The 13,748-nt window shown below is 50.0% G+C and overlaps 1 protein-coding gene across 2 annotated transcripts in view; it reads right to left on the reverse strand.

Annotated features, from left to right (window-relative positions):
- SPTBN1 (spectrin beta, non-erythrocytic 1) overlaps positions 1 to 13,748 on the reverse strand; it is an 81,162-nt gene that overhangs the window by 11,955 nt on the left and 55,459 nt on the right. For both annotated transcript variants that reach the window (XM_029961628.1, XM_008924842.3), the window contains exons 18-28: positions 10,443 to 10,589; positions 8,742 to 9,005; positions 7,949 to 8,173; positions 7,676 to 7,765; positions 7,204 to 7,482; positions 5,892 to 6,022; positions 4,408 to 4,612; positions 3,920 to 4,294; positions 1,969 to 2,213; positions 1,444 to 1,582; positions 481 to 565 (exon numbers count right to left, since the gene is read on the reverse strand). In XM_029961628.1, the coding sequence (XP_029817488.1) occupies positions 481 to 565; positions 1,444 to 1,582; positions 1,969 to 2,213; positions 3,920 to 4,294; positions 4,408 to 4,612; positions 5,892 to 6,022; positions 7,204 to 7,482; positions 7,676 to 7,765; positions 7,949 to 8,173; positions 8,742 to 9,005; positions 10,443 to 10,589 (2,185 nt within the window). The remainder of the gene's footprint in view (positions 1 to 480; positions 566 to 1,443; positions 1,583 to 1,968; positions 2,214 to 3,919; positions 4,295 to 4,407; positions 4,613 to 5,891; positions 6,023 to 7,203; positions 7,483 to 7,675; positions 7,766 to 7,948; positions 8,174 to 8,741; positions 9,006 to 10,442; positions 10,590 to 13,748) is intronic.

Below are 13,748 nucleotides of genomic sequence, written 5' to 3' on the forward strand. Positions count from 1 at the left end.
TTGCAGGTTTCCACAGCCTTTGTTAAGAGTGTCAGAGCTGGGCTGTCCATGGTGTAAAACTTGCAAAATTGTGGTGTTTACAAGTACACCTTTGTCAGTGAACTGCCCATCCACACTGCACTCCCTCAGGAAATGCAGGCACAATACATGCAGGAGGTAGCAGGGCTTTACTGCTCCCTATTTTTAACAGTGCATCCTTTGTAGAAATCCTGTTGGAATGTGACACCTGCAAAACAGGTAAAGCTATTGCACCGAGCTCCAAATTTGATCTATAGGGCAAGACCTTTGGTGCAGTTTCTTGGTTTCCAATTCTCCATCATTTACTTATCAGCAAGTGGGAGCCTGGCAGCTATTCCAGCTCAAACACATTCCAAGCACTGTAACATAAAAGGAGCTGTGGGTTTTTTTTTCAACGCTCAGAAAGACACAGCGAAGAGTCAGATACAGCCCAGCCCAGAAGAAATCCAAGGGTGTCCTTACTCAGTCTCAGCCACTCCCATCTGTCTTCCCATTTGTCAATCATTTCTTTTCTCTTTTCCGTCAGCTGCAGCAGCTTCTCCTTGATCTGGAGGGGAAAGGAGAGGGCAGGGCTGTTACACAGGCCCCAAAAACCTGCTCACCCCCACACACTGTGCAGCCAATGGCACTGACAGACACTCTGGGACTTTGTCAGGAAGTGACTTCAGCGGGGAAACAACAGCTGGTTTTCTCTTCCAAGTATAAATAAATATGACATTTGCATTAAAATATCACATTTGCATAAGCATTCAGTGTCTGTTAAAAACTACAGCACCAAGAGTGTTTGATTAAAAGGGTGCAAAGGACAAACAGACGTAAACAGTGCAGTCCTGGATTGTATCTTCTGCCCTTTTTACAGCAAACAGTGCAGAACTGCTGCTCAGGGCTGTTCCAGAACCCCTCCCCTCCCTGAGTGGGCAGTGGCTCCCAACGTTTAGTTTCCTCCCTCCCCCAAAGGGAGGCAGGAGATACACAGGTTAAGCCTCTGTTCTCTGCCTGGACACATCAGAAAACAAATCAAGGCCTTAAAAGTTGGATATGGTTTTCTCTTAATATTCCCCAGAATTACTCCCTGCAAGACAAACTTTTTCCTGCTCCTCCCCCTCGCAGGCCTCTCCACAGCATTCCAGTTCCCCTGTACAAAGTCCAGGCTGTCTCACAGCTGCCCTTGCTCAAGGAAGTCACCTTCCCCTCTCTGCAGAGCAGAATGTAGAGAGGAATTCTGCATTCCCTGGGCTAAAAATGACCCTTTCAACCTCGATGCCACCTCTACTCCCCAACACGAGTTCACAGGGTGAGATTGTACGCTGATTTCCCACCCTGAGGTAACACATGTCCCCGTGAACACTCAGATTACCCCTGTGTAGATGACACAGGGCCAGTTTGTCCCCCTGGGCCAGCCCAGGCCCCCCAGGAGCACAGTACCTCCTCAGAGGCGTAGTGTTTCCTGGCCAGCAGAGACTTGCCCAGCTCAATGCAGGTGGTGAAGCTGTCGTTCCGCGCGTCGATCTCCGCCTTGATACCCTGGTGATTGTTCATGAGCAGCTCCACAGACGAGACATCCCTAAAAAGGAGCAAAACCACGTATTGTGGAGTTAACAGCTGCTACGTTTGCAAACAAGCTACACTGTCAAACTGAAGGGCAAAAGAATTGGTTCCTAGATTGTCTTTGCAGATCGAGAAGCCTTTCCTCAGGAGCAGCACCGTTCTGATCCGAATCAGAGAGTGGATAACCACCTGAATGAGAGACTGGATAACCACCTGAATGAGAGACTGGATAACAAGAGACCGGATCTCTTTGGGCACTGCAATGACTCCAGCAGCCCCAGCCCCACACAGAACGAGCTGCTGCCCCACCAGCCGTGACACCAGCTCTGACAGATGTTCCTCACTGACCTGCTCCTACAACCTGCAGCCTTATCTTGCCACGGAGAAGATGGCTCACGTTACCTTGGCTTCTCCTGGGCCTCTATCTGCCGGATGACGTCCTCCATCCAGAGCATGAGGTCCCGCACCATGCTGAAGAAGCGGAACTTGTCTCCCGTGTCCACCAGCCTCACCCTGCGGCCCTCGCAGGCGTCCAGCAGCGCCTTCCACGCCTCCAGCACCTCGTTCTCCCTCTTCTGGATGTCATCGGCCTTGTCCCCGGCGTAGGCGGCCTGGAGCCGTGCGGCATCCTCCTGCAGCTGCCTCACCTGGGGGGGAGAGACACATCCCTCAGGGGCCACGCTCCTGATCACACACACAGGGACATTTCAGCTGCTCCTTCATCACTGCAATGGCTCCCCAGGCACTGTAAATGCAGTTGGTCCGTCAGCACTAAAAGGGCTGTTCTGTTGTTAAGTCAATACATCCCCTGGAGAACACTTAAGACGAGACTGGTGGGTCAAGGGACCCCCAAAACAGCAAAGATTTGCCACTGCCTAAACCTGCTGCAAAACGTGGTGCCAAAACAAAGTGACTGTTAAATGTCACGGCAAGTGGGGGCCGTTTTCATCATCACATCTCCTTCCCCTCACACAAGTGACAACAGCACTCAGGATCTCTGTATCCAAACCACTACTCCAGCTGACAGAGGTGATTTTTGAAAAATGTAGATAATGACTTCAAAGAGAAGAAAATTCAGAAATCTCAAGATTCTACTACTATTAGAAATCTCTTTTCCTTTCAAACACTGTCTTGGGACATCAAATGCTAATTCTTGACTGTTTCACATATTTTTCAAGCCAGGAAACATTTTATTATCTCTTGCCTAATAATTATTTTTTTTAACATCAAAACAAACTGCCTTCTAGCTACAGGCACAGAGATCATGCCTCTCATAATGATCCATCTCAGTGCTCTGGCTGTTCCAGCCAAAAATTACCCTAAATGCTTTCCCGACAGCTCTGTGCTATGATTACATATTCCTCCATTTAAGGCTTGATTATAATTACCTTTTTGAGAGACTGGGATTGATGTTTTGTGAATGTCACCCATTTTCTGTATAAAATCTACAGCTTCAGAAAGTAAAACACTTGGAAAATCAAATGCTTGCTCTCTCCCCTTTATTCTAGTGCAAATTGCAACATAACCAAGAACTGGCTGGCAGCTTGGCCATAACAGCTCTTTCCTGACCTACTGGGATAAATGCAGTCAGTTGTAATTCCTCTGTTCCTTAACCAACTCGTTCCCTTCCCAAATTCTCATTCTGGCAGCTGAACACTGTATTTTGGTTTAGAATCCCCCATGTGTTGTATGAGCAGCTGCTGCCTTGTACTTAACGTATCTCGACTTCAAAAGATTTGGAATTAGATCAAGTTTGGGTGCTTTTAAAAATCTTAGCCTGGACCATGGACTTTAAATCTCTCCAGACTGCCTTTAGGAGGCACCAGGAAAGGCCATATTTAAATCAGAATGCCCAGCCTCATAATCAAGTCAGAAAGCCTCTGTGCAGATCTTTAGACTTCCTTTGCCTCTCAGAAAGATTAACAGTGCCTGGCACAAGATGGTTTGGTTGGGGCTTTTTGGTGTTTTTTAAAGCAAAAAACCCCAAACTAATCAACCAGCCAAAAAAACTCCAAACCCCAACAAACCAACCAGGTTTACACATTCCTTCATACTTGTACTTTAAGTCAACACAGAAGCTCTCTGCCTTTATCATTTCTTCTTCACCCAAGGGCAGGAAACAGAGCAACGTCAAACAATTGCTGCCATGTTCAGAAACCTGTGTACTTACAGATGGCTCTTTCAGATAACCAACCTAAGGCACTGACAGAGAAGCAGACAGGTGCAGTTATTCCCACAGCAATCCACTCGGGAAGGGGCTGGCAGAGCTCTGTGTCCCCAGCACGGAGGGACCAAGGGCAGCAGCAGAACTGCCCCGCTCAGGTTCCCACACCCCCGTTCCCCCGTCACACACCTGGGTGCCCAGGGCCTGGATATCGTGCTCGAACGTCGTGTGCATTCTCTGTAGTGTTTCCACTGTGTTTTGGTCTCTGCCAAGCTCCTCAGGCAGTTTCTTGTGTTTGTCTTGAATACGCCCTAAGATCTCCTTGGCATCGTGGTAAAATTTGTGCAGTTCGTAAGAGGCCGCAAGGATTTGTGTTCTCGTGTCAATGAGCTCCAGGAGGTCAGCCCAGGCCTCATTGAGTCCGTCCTTCCACTCTGCAATTGTGGCAGCATCTGAGTGTCCAGAGTTGATGAGTTCATCTGCCATGTGGTTCACAGTGTCCACACGCTCCTGGCCAATGTTTCCGGTGTCTCGGGCGAATTCCCGGAACCGCTCCTGCAGCATCTGGAGGGCAGAGCAACAGTGCTGTGGTTACAGAGTGACCCTGTGATGGTCTACAGTGACCACTCAGTGTGTGCAGCACCCAGGAAGGGCAGGTCAGCCCTCCAGGAACTCACCGTGACGTGCTCGTAGTCCTGGCCCAGCTCGTGGGATCCTGCCACCACCTCCCTCTCTGCAATCCACTGCTCCAGGTCGTCCACCTCGCGGTTGAGCTGGAACAGGCGGTGTCTCTCGTCCAGCTTGCCCCTCCTCTCCTCGGCCAGGTCCTTGAGGCCGGCGTACAGCTTGTCCACCTTGGACTGGCGCATGCTGATCCGCTCGCTGGAACACAGGGAGCCCTGGGTCTGCCCCGGGTCTGCACTGTGCTCACAAACCCAGGGCAGTGGGGGACATGGCCCGGGACAAACCCCTCCCCCGGGGTATTCACCCACAGAACACACATCTGCTGCACGCAGGGTTTGGACTGGGACACGCTGGACCAACCCTCTGCTGGCAGAGGTGACTGCAGTAGCTGGAAAACTTGTCTGTCCTGTACTAAAACCCTCTGGCTGTAGAGAGAGAAGAGCTGGGAACCAAGCTCTCTGTTTGTCTGGCCACAGACCACACCAGTCTTCTCCCAAAACTACAGTTAGGATCTGGGCTGCTGAGGCAGAGGCAGTTCATTTTCGTTTAAACTCTGTGTCCAGGTTCAGCAGCACTCATGGGTTTCTTACCCCCTAAAGCTCAGCATTTCCACAGAGCATTAATATTTCTACTTGCTGTCTCTTGCCTACATTTGTCTGAATCACACAGCCCTGTCAGAGTGCCTTCCCTCTGCCTTGTAAAGTTGGTGATATTATTCCAGTACTCAGACAGCTCAGACAGGAAATCCACTCTCATCAGAAATGATCACGACCACAAGAGAGTGCTTTTGAGTTCAGTAACAACCTTCCACCGGAGGCAGAGGGTGTCTGTCCCAAGCCAGTCCCAGCCAAGGCAGAGCAATTACACACATCAGCCTCAGAGTGGAGTCAGCCTTGCAGTTGGAGCCAGTGCAGAACTCTGTGTGCTGAGCTGCAGCTCCTACAGCAAAACGGTTCTAAAGCTTCCTGAACTCTCCCCCAGGGAAAGCCGTTTATGGAAGCTGAGATCAATTTACCAAAAACAAGATGTTAATGTGCCCATGTTTAAAGCATCTGACTCCAGGCTCTGGTTCTCCTGGAATCTCAAAGAGAGGAGGCAGATTTTGGGGAGCACTGCAGGAGGATAAATGACTATGACCTTAGGGGCTGGACCTGAAAGTTGGTTGGAAGAGCCAGTCTGGACCTTGTCCCTCAGAACTGCTAGACCTCCAAAGGTTGAGCAGTGCTGGCAGATCTGGCACTGCCAGCCTGCACAGGGGCACCACAGGCATTGGCTGAGGGTAAATCAGCAGCTGCACCTTCTGCCCCTGTCTCTGGCCAAATCAGGGTGGTCCAGCTTGCACCTTGAACTGAGTGAGGCTGAACTCCTCTTCTGAGCTACTTAGGCTGTGCTGTAGTCTTTGTGGGTCAGAACAACCTAGTGAAGGGACTGAACTACTGAAAGAACTCATGATCCAATTAAAAATGGCAATTAATACCTTTCTGGGTGGTTGTCTGCCACCAAAGTTCTGCTGGTCTTTGAAAGCTGGTGTACAGTTTCAGCATAGTCTTCTACAGCTTGTTCCAAAATCTGGTGTTTCTTCAGCATGGACACGGCACTCTGTTCATCCTGTGAGGGGACAGCAAGTGACAGTCAGGCCCCCACTCCACAGAAAAACACCACACAGCAGGTTCAGCTGGGTGTGGGAGCAAACAGTGATGGCCAGGGAGAACTATAGGGACCTGCTCCCCAGTACAGCCTGAAGACAAGTCATTCTGCCAGTGGTATATAACAATTGTCACAGCAAATGGTGCCCCCACAGACAGCAAAATAGTGAGAGAGAGAATGCAGCAGCCCCTCTGGGATGCAGAACAAAATGACATCAGCTGTGCACTGAGCAGGAGGAGTTTCCTCTTCTCTGAAGCCCTTTGTGTGTTCCCACAGCACTGGTGACTGTGCAGGTCTCAGAAACATGGAATAGTTTTAGGCACGTCACTTGTCAGGCTTCTCAGTGACAGCATGGGGCAAAGAAAAGAAATCCTATGGAGCCCATGCCAATGGATTCTCCACCAAAGTGTCTGGAGAAGTTCCAACGAAAACCAACCGTAACTTCCCTGTTATGACGAAGAAAAACAACCTCCAACTCTCAGTGTTAACTGCTATTGTCAATAAGTCTTTTCATTAGAATATTTTGCATAATGAACTGTTTGCATTAATACTCCTTATTTGCATTGCTTAGATAGAAAAAAGAAAACAAGCCCTTCTTAACTGGAGACTGAACACCCACAGAACATGTTACACTGACACAAAGCTGAGCTTTATTTTCTCAGGGCAGTGAACAGAGTGCATTTATGTCAACACAAATAAGATCCAGCACTAACACCGCCTTGGAAAGCAGGAGTTCATGTCCTCTTGGGTATGGTGTGATGCTGTGCTGGTCTCCTGTCACTGGCAGTCAAAGCTGGTGACAGAGGTACCAGGCCCCGTTTCACAGCCAGGTGCTCTGTGCTGGCCTTCAGAACTAACACTGAACTGGACCTGACTGGGCCACACTGAGAGCTCCAACCTTACAGCCAAGGCAGCAGAGTTGTCATGCAGAGTGTGAGGATGCTTCCCTGGCTCTGTACAGCCAGGCCTACCCTCCACACTGTCAGGTGTATAACATAGAGGTGACAACCACTCGAGGTTTCACCAGGAATTCAGTCTGGTTCTGTTGCCATTACATGAGTAGTGCCACGTTAAATCACGCCACCTTCCTCCCTCTAGCAAAGCAGTCGAACCCAGACTGGTGTTGCTGTGGAGCTGCTCACCTTGGCCTTCTCTTCTGACATCATGTAGAGCTCCTGCTCACTCATCCAGGCCTCGGCCTCGGCCGCATCGAAGTAGTACTGCTGAGCCCTGTGGGACTCCTCCAGGCGCTTGTGGCGCTTCTCCGTCTCCTCGATGAGGAGGTTCCACAGCTGCTTCAGGTCTGCCAGTCTCTGCTGGATCACTTCAGCATTGGGGCTGCTCTCTGTGATGATGTTCTGACTCCTCTCAAAAATGTCATCGATACGAGGCTGATGGCCCTGGATTTCTTTCTGAAGGGTCTACAAGGGAGAGAAGTTCACTGATGAGACAGTGCACCAACAGAAAGGAAATGCAAGTCAGGGGCAGCAAAACACACACCATCAGCTCACGTGGGGCTGTGCCACCACCTGCTTTACTCCAAACCTTTCCTTCCCAAATTAGTCAGCACTAAGGAGAAACAGCAGGTGTGGAGCTGTAACAGCACCAACTTACCTGGTTTTTCTTTATTAGTAGCTGCACAGTCTGGAGGTTGTGTCCATGATCAGTAGATGTAGCTATGGGCATCCTCTCTCCGACCCACAACTGCAAGGGAGAGAAGAGCAGCACACGTGATTTCAAACTACCCCAGGGACAGGGAGGGCAGCAGAGGGAGGCTGCAGAAAGCAGCAGCACTCCAACATGGCCAAGAGGCTTCCTCCTGGGATAGCCCTGCAGTAGGTGGGACATTTTCCTACTGGTGGGGAACGGGATTTCCTCCATACTCACAATTTCATCTTCCACGTCCCTGTTGAACTGGTGGATCTCTTTGGAGGCCAGCAGGTTTGCTTTTCTCTCATTCAAAGGCTCCAGCAACTCCAAGAATTTCTTTTCTACAATAAGGCGTTTGCCATCGACTTCATCTGTGCTCTTGCCCTCCTGGCTCAAAGCCCTGGCCTGGCTCTGCAGCTCCTCAATCTCCTTCTTACGAACATCCATTTGATTCTCCAGCATCTAAACACAAACATGGCAAAAACGTCCTGAAAACCAGGGTAAAAGCACTTGGTACAGTTAGGGCCCAGCAACAGCTTCCTCAGAAGGAAGAAGAGATGCTGGCCAGTGAGGATTCACCACGTTAGTAATTATTGTAGCATTCACATTGCAAGGAATGAGGCTTAAACAGAGATCCACAACTGGGAGCATGCACTGATCCCCTCAGCTCTGCCTACTGGTCAAAGTGGTCAGTTTGGCAACGACATAAATGAGTTGTTCTATCGGTCAGGGTACCCTGAAACACTTGGGAGCACACTCAGCTAACTGCTCCCTGCTGGCCCTGCTAAACCTTGCTGCCTTCACAGCAGGGAACCAGGGACAAGTCTGAATCACAGGCAGGTAGCCATGTGCAGAGAGGGCATCAAGAAATTTGTTTCTGTGTGTATGTCTGGTTCTTCTGAAAGATACTCGAAACAATGGGAAGAAAGACAAGCAAATCAATTCTGTTCTAAACTGAAAGGCTCCCCCTCCTGTTCCTTTGAGTGCAGCATCTGCTGTCTGCCCTCTCTGCCCCCTGTGCTCTGTTTACCTGCTGCTTCTTCAACAGGATGTTGACACTGGTGAGGTCTTTCCCGTAGTCATCCGACTGAATCTGGCTCTCCAAGCCATTGAGCCACTTGTCCAGGTCAGCACAGCTCTGGGTGAAGAGCTCGGCCTTGTTTGCATCGAACAGACGCTGAGCCTTGGTCTGGGTCGTGGATTCCAGCTCGTCCCACATCTGATGGAGACCTGTCAGCTTCTCCTTCACCACGGCCTCGGTCTCTGGCTTCTCTGCAATGAGCTGCATTCCCTCCTGCAAAGCGAAGAGCATCAAATGGAACCTCCTCACAGCACTCACAGCACTCACAGCCCGTCAGGACAATTATCCTGATTAGGGAGCACTCCGGATCCCTCATCTGCTGCCAGCATCAGCCACTCATTTCCTATCTCCAATTATCCAGTGACTCCTTCCAGAGCATCAGCCCCTCAGGCCCCTGCTGCCTGGAAGAGGTTTCTGGGCCCTGGGAAGGCCAAGCAATGCCTCCTTTCTCTGCCCTGCTGCACATGTTCCCTGTGGGAGCTCCCGGGGACACGGCTCAGGGGGATGGAGCAGGAGCTGCACACACTGTGTGTCCAGTTTTTGGGGGCCTCGTCATAGAGAGCCACAGGGACCCAGGGTAACACTGGGACAGGGAGCTGGTGGCCCCAAAACTGGGCTGTGTCAGTGGGTTACAGCAACTACCAGGGGACTAAGCCAGAGAGGAACAAGATTCCTTGGGAAGCTGGAACCCTGCACCCAGCACCAGCAGGGCACTTGGATGCCTTTTCACCTTTACAAAATTGCATTAGTTTTGGAAATATTTTCTTTATTCTAATTCTCCCTCTATCTCTGCACCTGGAATGCTGCTCCCAACCCAGCACATTCAGTGTGAATGTTAATCCAGGGATTGTCACAACTCTGGTCCTTTGCTGCAATCTGATTTTTCAGAGGCAAAGGGGGAGGATGTATTAGCATCACTAAAAAAGAACTTTCAGTACTAAGAGCAGCCTCCTAATTACACCATTAAAGGGTATTGCCATTTGTAGATCAGAGAAAAGCCTCTAATGGGATATGGAGTGCCAAAGTGGGAGAGGAAATGAGCAATTAAGCTAACTTACACTGAACAGAAACCCACTGTCAGAGCAAAGAGGAGACCTCCTCAGTGTTCCAGAGCCATGCAGGAGAAATGGGGGGGGAAGTACAGCTCATCACAGCGTATTAAAGCTTCAGGGTAACTTGATACAGAGCTGTGAATCTTAATTAATCACAAAACTGGCTGTACTTTACCTCATGCACTACTTTTGCAAGGGGAAAGAAGCCTGGTTTAGTCCTGAATGAACGAGAACCAGCTTAGCAACACAGGAGACTAAACTCAGCTATTCCCCTACATTCCATTATTTCCCGGGAAGTGCTTCTACTCTGTTAGCTCAAATCCCCTAGGCTGTGCTTTCCTCCTGACAGATAGGAAAGACCAGACAAATTAAACTGGCACCTTGTCCAACGTGAGTCTGTGAGAATGGCTTGGATGAAAACCATTTAACATGAGAGAAGAATAAACTGGGTCAGCTGGAGACACAGTGCAGCAGAAATCTCCTTTAGCCTTCCCTGGGGGATGACTCAAGAGCCAACTCTGCAGAGGAGCAGGTCCCATCTTTGTGCACAGCCACCTTGGACAAAAATGAGGGCATTTTTTGGGTGTTCTTTACTTACCTTTTCAATCTTCTCCAGCCACTCTTTGTTGGATGCAAGCTCTGCCATAAATGCCTGGTGCTTCAGCCACTTGCTGTGCAGGTTCCTTGCCTCGTCATAGGACATGTCCTGGGCTGTAAGCATCTTTTCATTGATCCAGAGGGAGAGCTGGAAAGGAAAACACATGGGGGTTTGTGGAAACACTCCTAGTGTGAAATAATGGGGGCCTGTGGAAACACTCTTAGTGTGAATTAATGCAAAGTATCAAAATGCCCCCGAACAAGGATAAAGAGATGACTCTAGAAAAGAGCTGTGTGAGATTCAGAGACTGCTCTTACTCAGAGTTTTCCTCAAGGTTCAGTCAAGGACCTGCCTCTAACAGTTGAATGTAAACACCCATCTCCAGTGCATAAAGAAGCCACAAGTGCAGCAGAAAGGACTCGACTCTGTGATAAGCACAATCAAACAGTCAGGTCTCACCCAGTTCACCAGCACAGCAAAGGGACACGTGTCCCACTGGCTGGTCCCAGGGTACCTTCAGATCACTTTTTCCTCTCAGCTTTACTCAGTGTGTGACTCAGGGACAGGAGTGTCCCACCACACCATGTGGAGCCTTCCTGACTCCCTGAGGACATGGATGGGGTGGCAGCCAGAAGGCAGCTCCAGAACTGACCAGAGCCCCAAGGATTCCAGCTTTCCATGGATACTCTGAATGAGAAATCCCCTATTTCTACTCGTATCAAAAGTAGAGATGGTTTTGTACCATTAATTCACACCACATTTGTACCTTTTCCCCACAGTCTTTCCTCTATTTAGCTTTACATACATAATCTGTTTATTTGTCCAGTCTCCAGTAGGGTTTTGGTATTGGAGACTTTTCTTTCCTCACTATATAAAATCCAAGATGGTTTTCTTTCTGCAAATACAAAGGCACTGAGAACAATTTCCATATCACCCCTAGAGCAAACCAATACTTTAAGAGATAGTTTATTTGCCAAGGGCAAATGGAATGTGGAAATGATCCTAGCAGCCAACATCCCATTTCCTCCCAGAGCCAGTCTGACTGCTTCATCTGTCCCTTAGGTGTGGATAAAAACCACATTCACAGGAGTGTTCACAGAATCTGAAAAGGTTCATTTTCTGCATATTTAGAGCGACCTACCCAAGTGGAAAATGTCAAAACAAATCTCAGCTTGGTTTCCAGAACACCACTTGGGAGAGCAAGCAGCCCTAACCCAGAGCCCTGGCCTCCACTGTGTGCTCAGGACATAGGGCAACAAATTCCACTGAGCACTCACAAACCTGTTTTCAACTGTCCCTTAAAAGCACCATAAGTTCCACAAAAAGGGAAAACTTATCAGAGAAAACAGAGAAACTCCTCATTGGATCTTCCCATCCAGTCTCAATAGAAAAGTGCTCATGTTAATGAAGACCTCTGTAGGCAGGGGTTGATGTTAGAACAGGCTACTGAGCAGTGCAAGGCTACATGGAGATTAGGAGATAACCCAGAATTAGTGGTTTTATTCCTGCCTTTCTGGGGAGCAGACAGCTGCTCTGCCCTGCAAATTGCACTGCTTGGCTTTCACTGTTTGCTTTTACTCGGCCACAGCTTTAGGGCTCCCGGGGATTTCAAAGTGCTTCCCAAGGAGAGGCAGCACTGTCCTGTGACCAGCTGGGGGGAGGACAAACCCCTCGTCTCTGCCTCTCGCAGTGTTGTTCTGCTCCTTCTGAGGGCACAGAAGTGCAGAGACAGTGTTTAAGGGCTCACTATTAAAATCTGGATTTTTGCAAACTACAGGCACGGGAAGTCAGTACCTTCCATGCAAAAGTAGATTTTTAGAAAGTAATACAATTCCCTGGATTGCCTGAGATTGACACTTGGAGCCTTTATTTCTCCAGAAAACCCTAAGTCAGCTGTTAAGGCCAGCAGAGCATTAGGTTTCCTCCCATCCTTTGCAGCTGTCCCAGAGCCCTGTTCCTGCTCCAGCTCCCCCTGTAACACCCTGCAGTGCCAGCCAGCCATGGAGACAAACCCCTCCTGACCCTGGGAGAGCAACAAGGGCAGGGGAAAGGGCCCCGAGTGCTGCTGCCCTTCCTAGACACTGCCCAGAGCCAGGCTGGCACAGCCCATCCTGCTGGGAGAGGCTCCCATGGCCAAACCTGCCAGCACACTCCAGGAAAAAGCCATTCGAGTGTGGATCCTCGCCAGGCCCTTCGCTGGCATCCCCCCGGAAAGGAGCCCAGACAGCACTGGGACTCCTCAGGGAAGAGCAGCTGGAAACTCTTGGAAGGTGAGCTGAGAAAGAGCAGGAAGGCAAAGAAAGCTAAAAGGCAACATTTATCAGGTCCCCTCCTCTCAGGATTTCCTGCTGTCACTCTTCCACTCACTCACGAATTTATTTAACACGTTCATATGGACACTGTAAGGGACAGCCAGAGAAGCAGCGCCCCAGGATTAACCTGTGACAGTGAATGTGACTCCCAACGACACAGTCTGCTGTTTCCCCTGCCTGTGACCCCTCAGGGAAGGTTTATCACTGCTGAGCTGCTGGCAGGAGCATTATCCTGTCACTCCTGAGCCCCACTGACCCTGCTCAGGGCCTGGCCCGGAGCAGCAGCAGGAAGGACGAGGGGCACGAGGCCACTCTTATAACAACACCCAGCCTGGGGAGGAAAGTGGCTGCCCTGGGAAGGAACACTGCAGAGAACACTCTTCCTTTCCTCGGGTTACAGAGGGATGGACACTGTCCCTCGGGGCAGGAAGGACAAAGGATCACTGCCAGGTCAAACAGGGACTGTTCTCAGCCCCTCAGGCAGGGCTGACCACAAAGCCAAGGGGAGGTGTTCCCATGGCTCCCTTCCAGCCCACAGGACAGTGCTGCTCCATCACACCCAGGGAGGTGTCAGCAGCACTTTGTAATCGTGCTGCTGTAAATCCTGAGTCTCATTATGGCTCAGTCTCCTCAGGAAACAGCCCTTCCATCATCACCAGGCCCAATGCTCTCTCCAGGAGGAGTGGAGACACTGGTGACATTGGGGTAATTGTGAGTTTGAACTGTGCAGCCCAGACAGCCATGCTTTAGTGGCTGCAGAGGCATTCAGGCAGCCAGCACTGCAGCTTTCACGTGTTCCTTTTTCTTTCAGTGACAGAGGGGCAAACCCAGCTCCTGGGGAACACATCCACACTGACTGGGAGGCTCCAGGAGAGCTCCAGGAGCCAGGGGGATCTTTGTACCCGAGATGGCACACAGGAAGGAAGAAGCTGCTGCTAATAACAGCAGCGTTTTTGCTAATCTGTCATGTTTTAACTACCAAGGAAGGAGCTGA

The sequence above is a fragment of the Manacus vitellinus genome, unplaced genomic scaffold (genome assembly GCF_001715985.3).
Source record: "Manacus vitellinus isolate BGI_N305 unplaced genomic scaffold, ASM171598v3 scaffold_38_pilon, whole genome shotgun sequence".
Taxonomy (NCBI): Eukaryota; Metazoa; Chordata; class Aves; order Passeriformes; family Pipridae; genus Manacus; species Manacus vitellinus.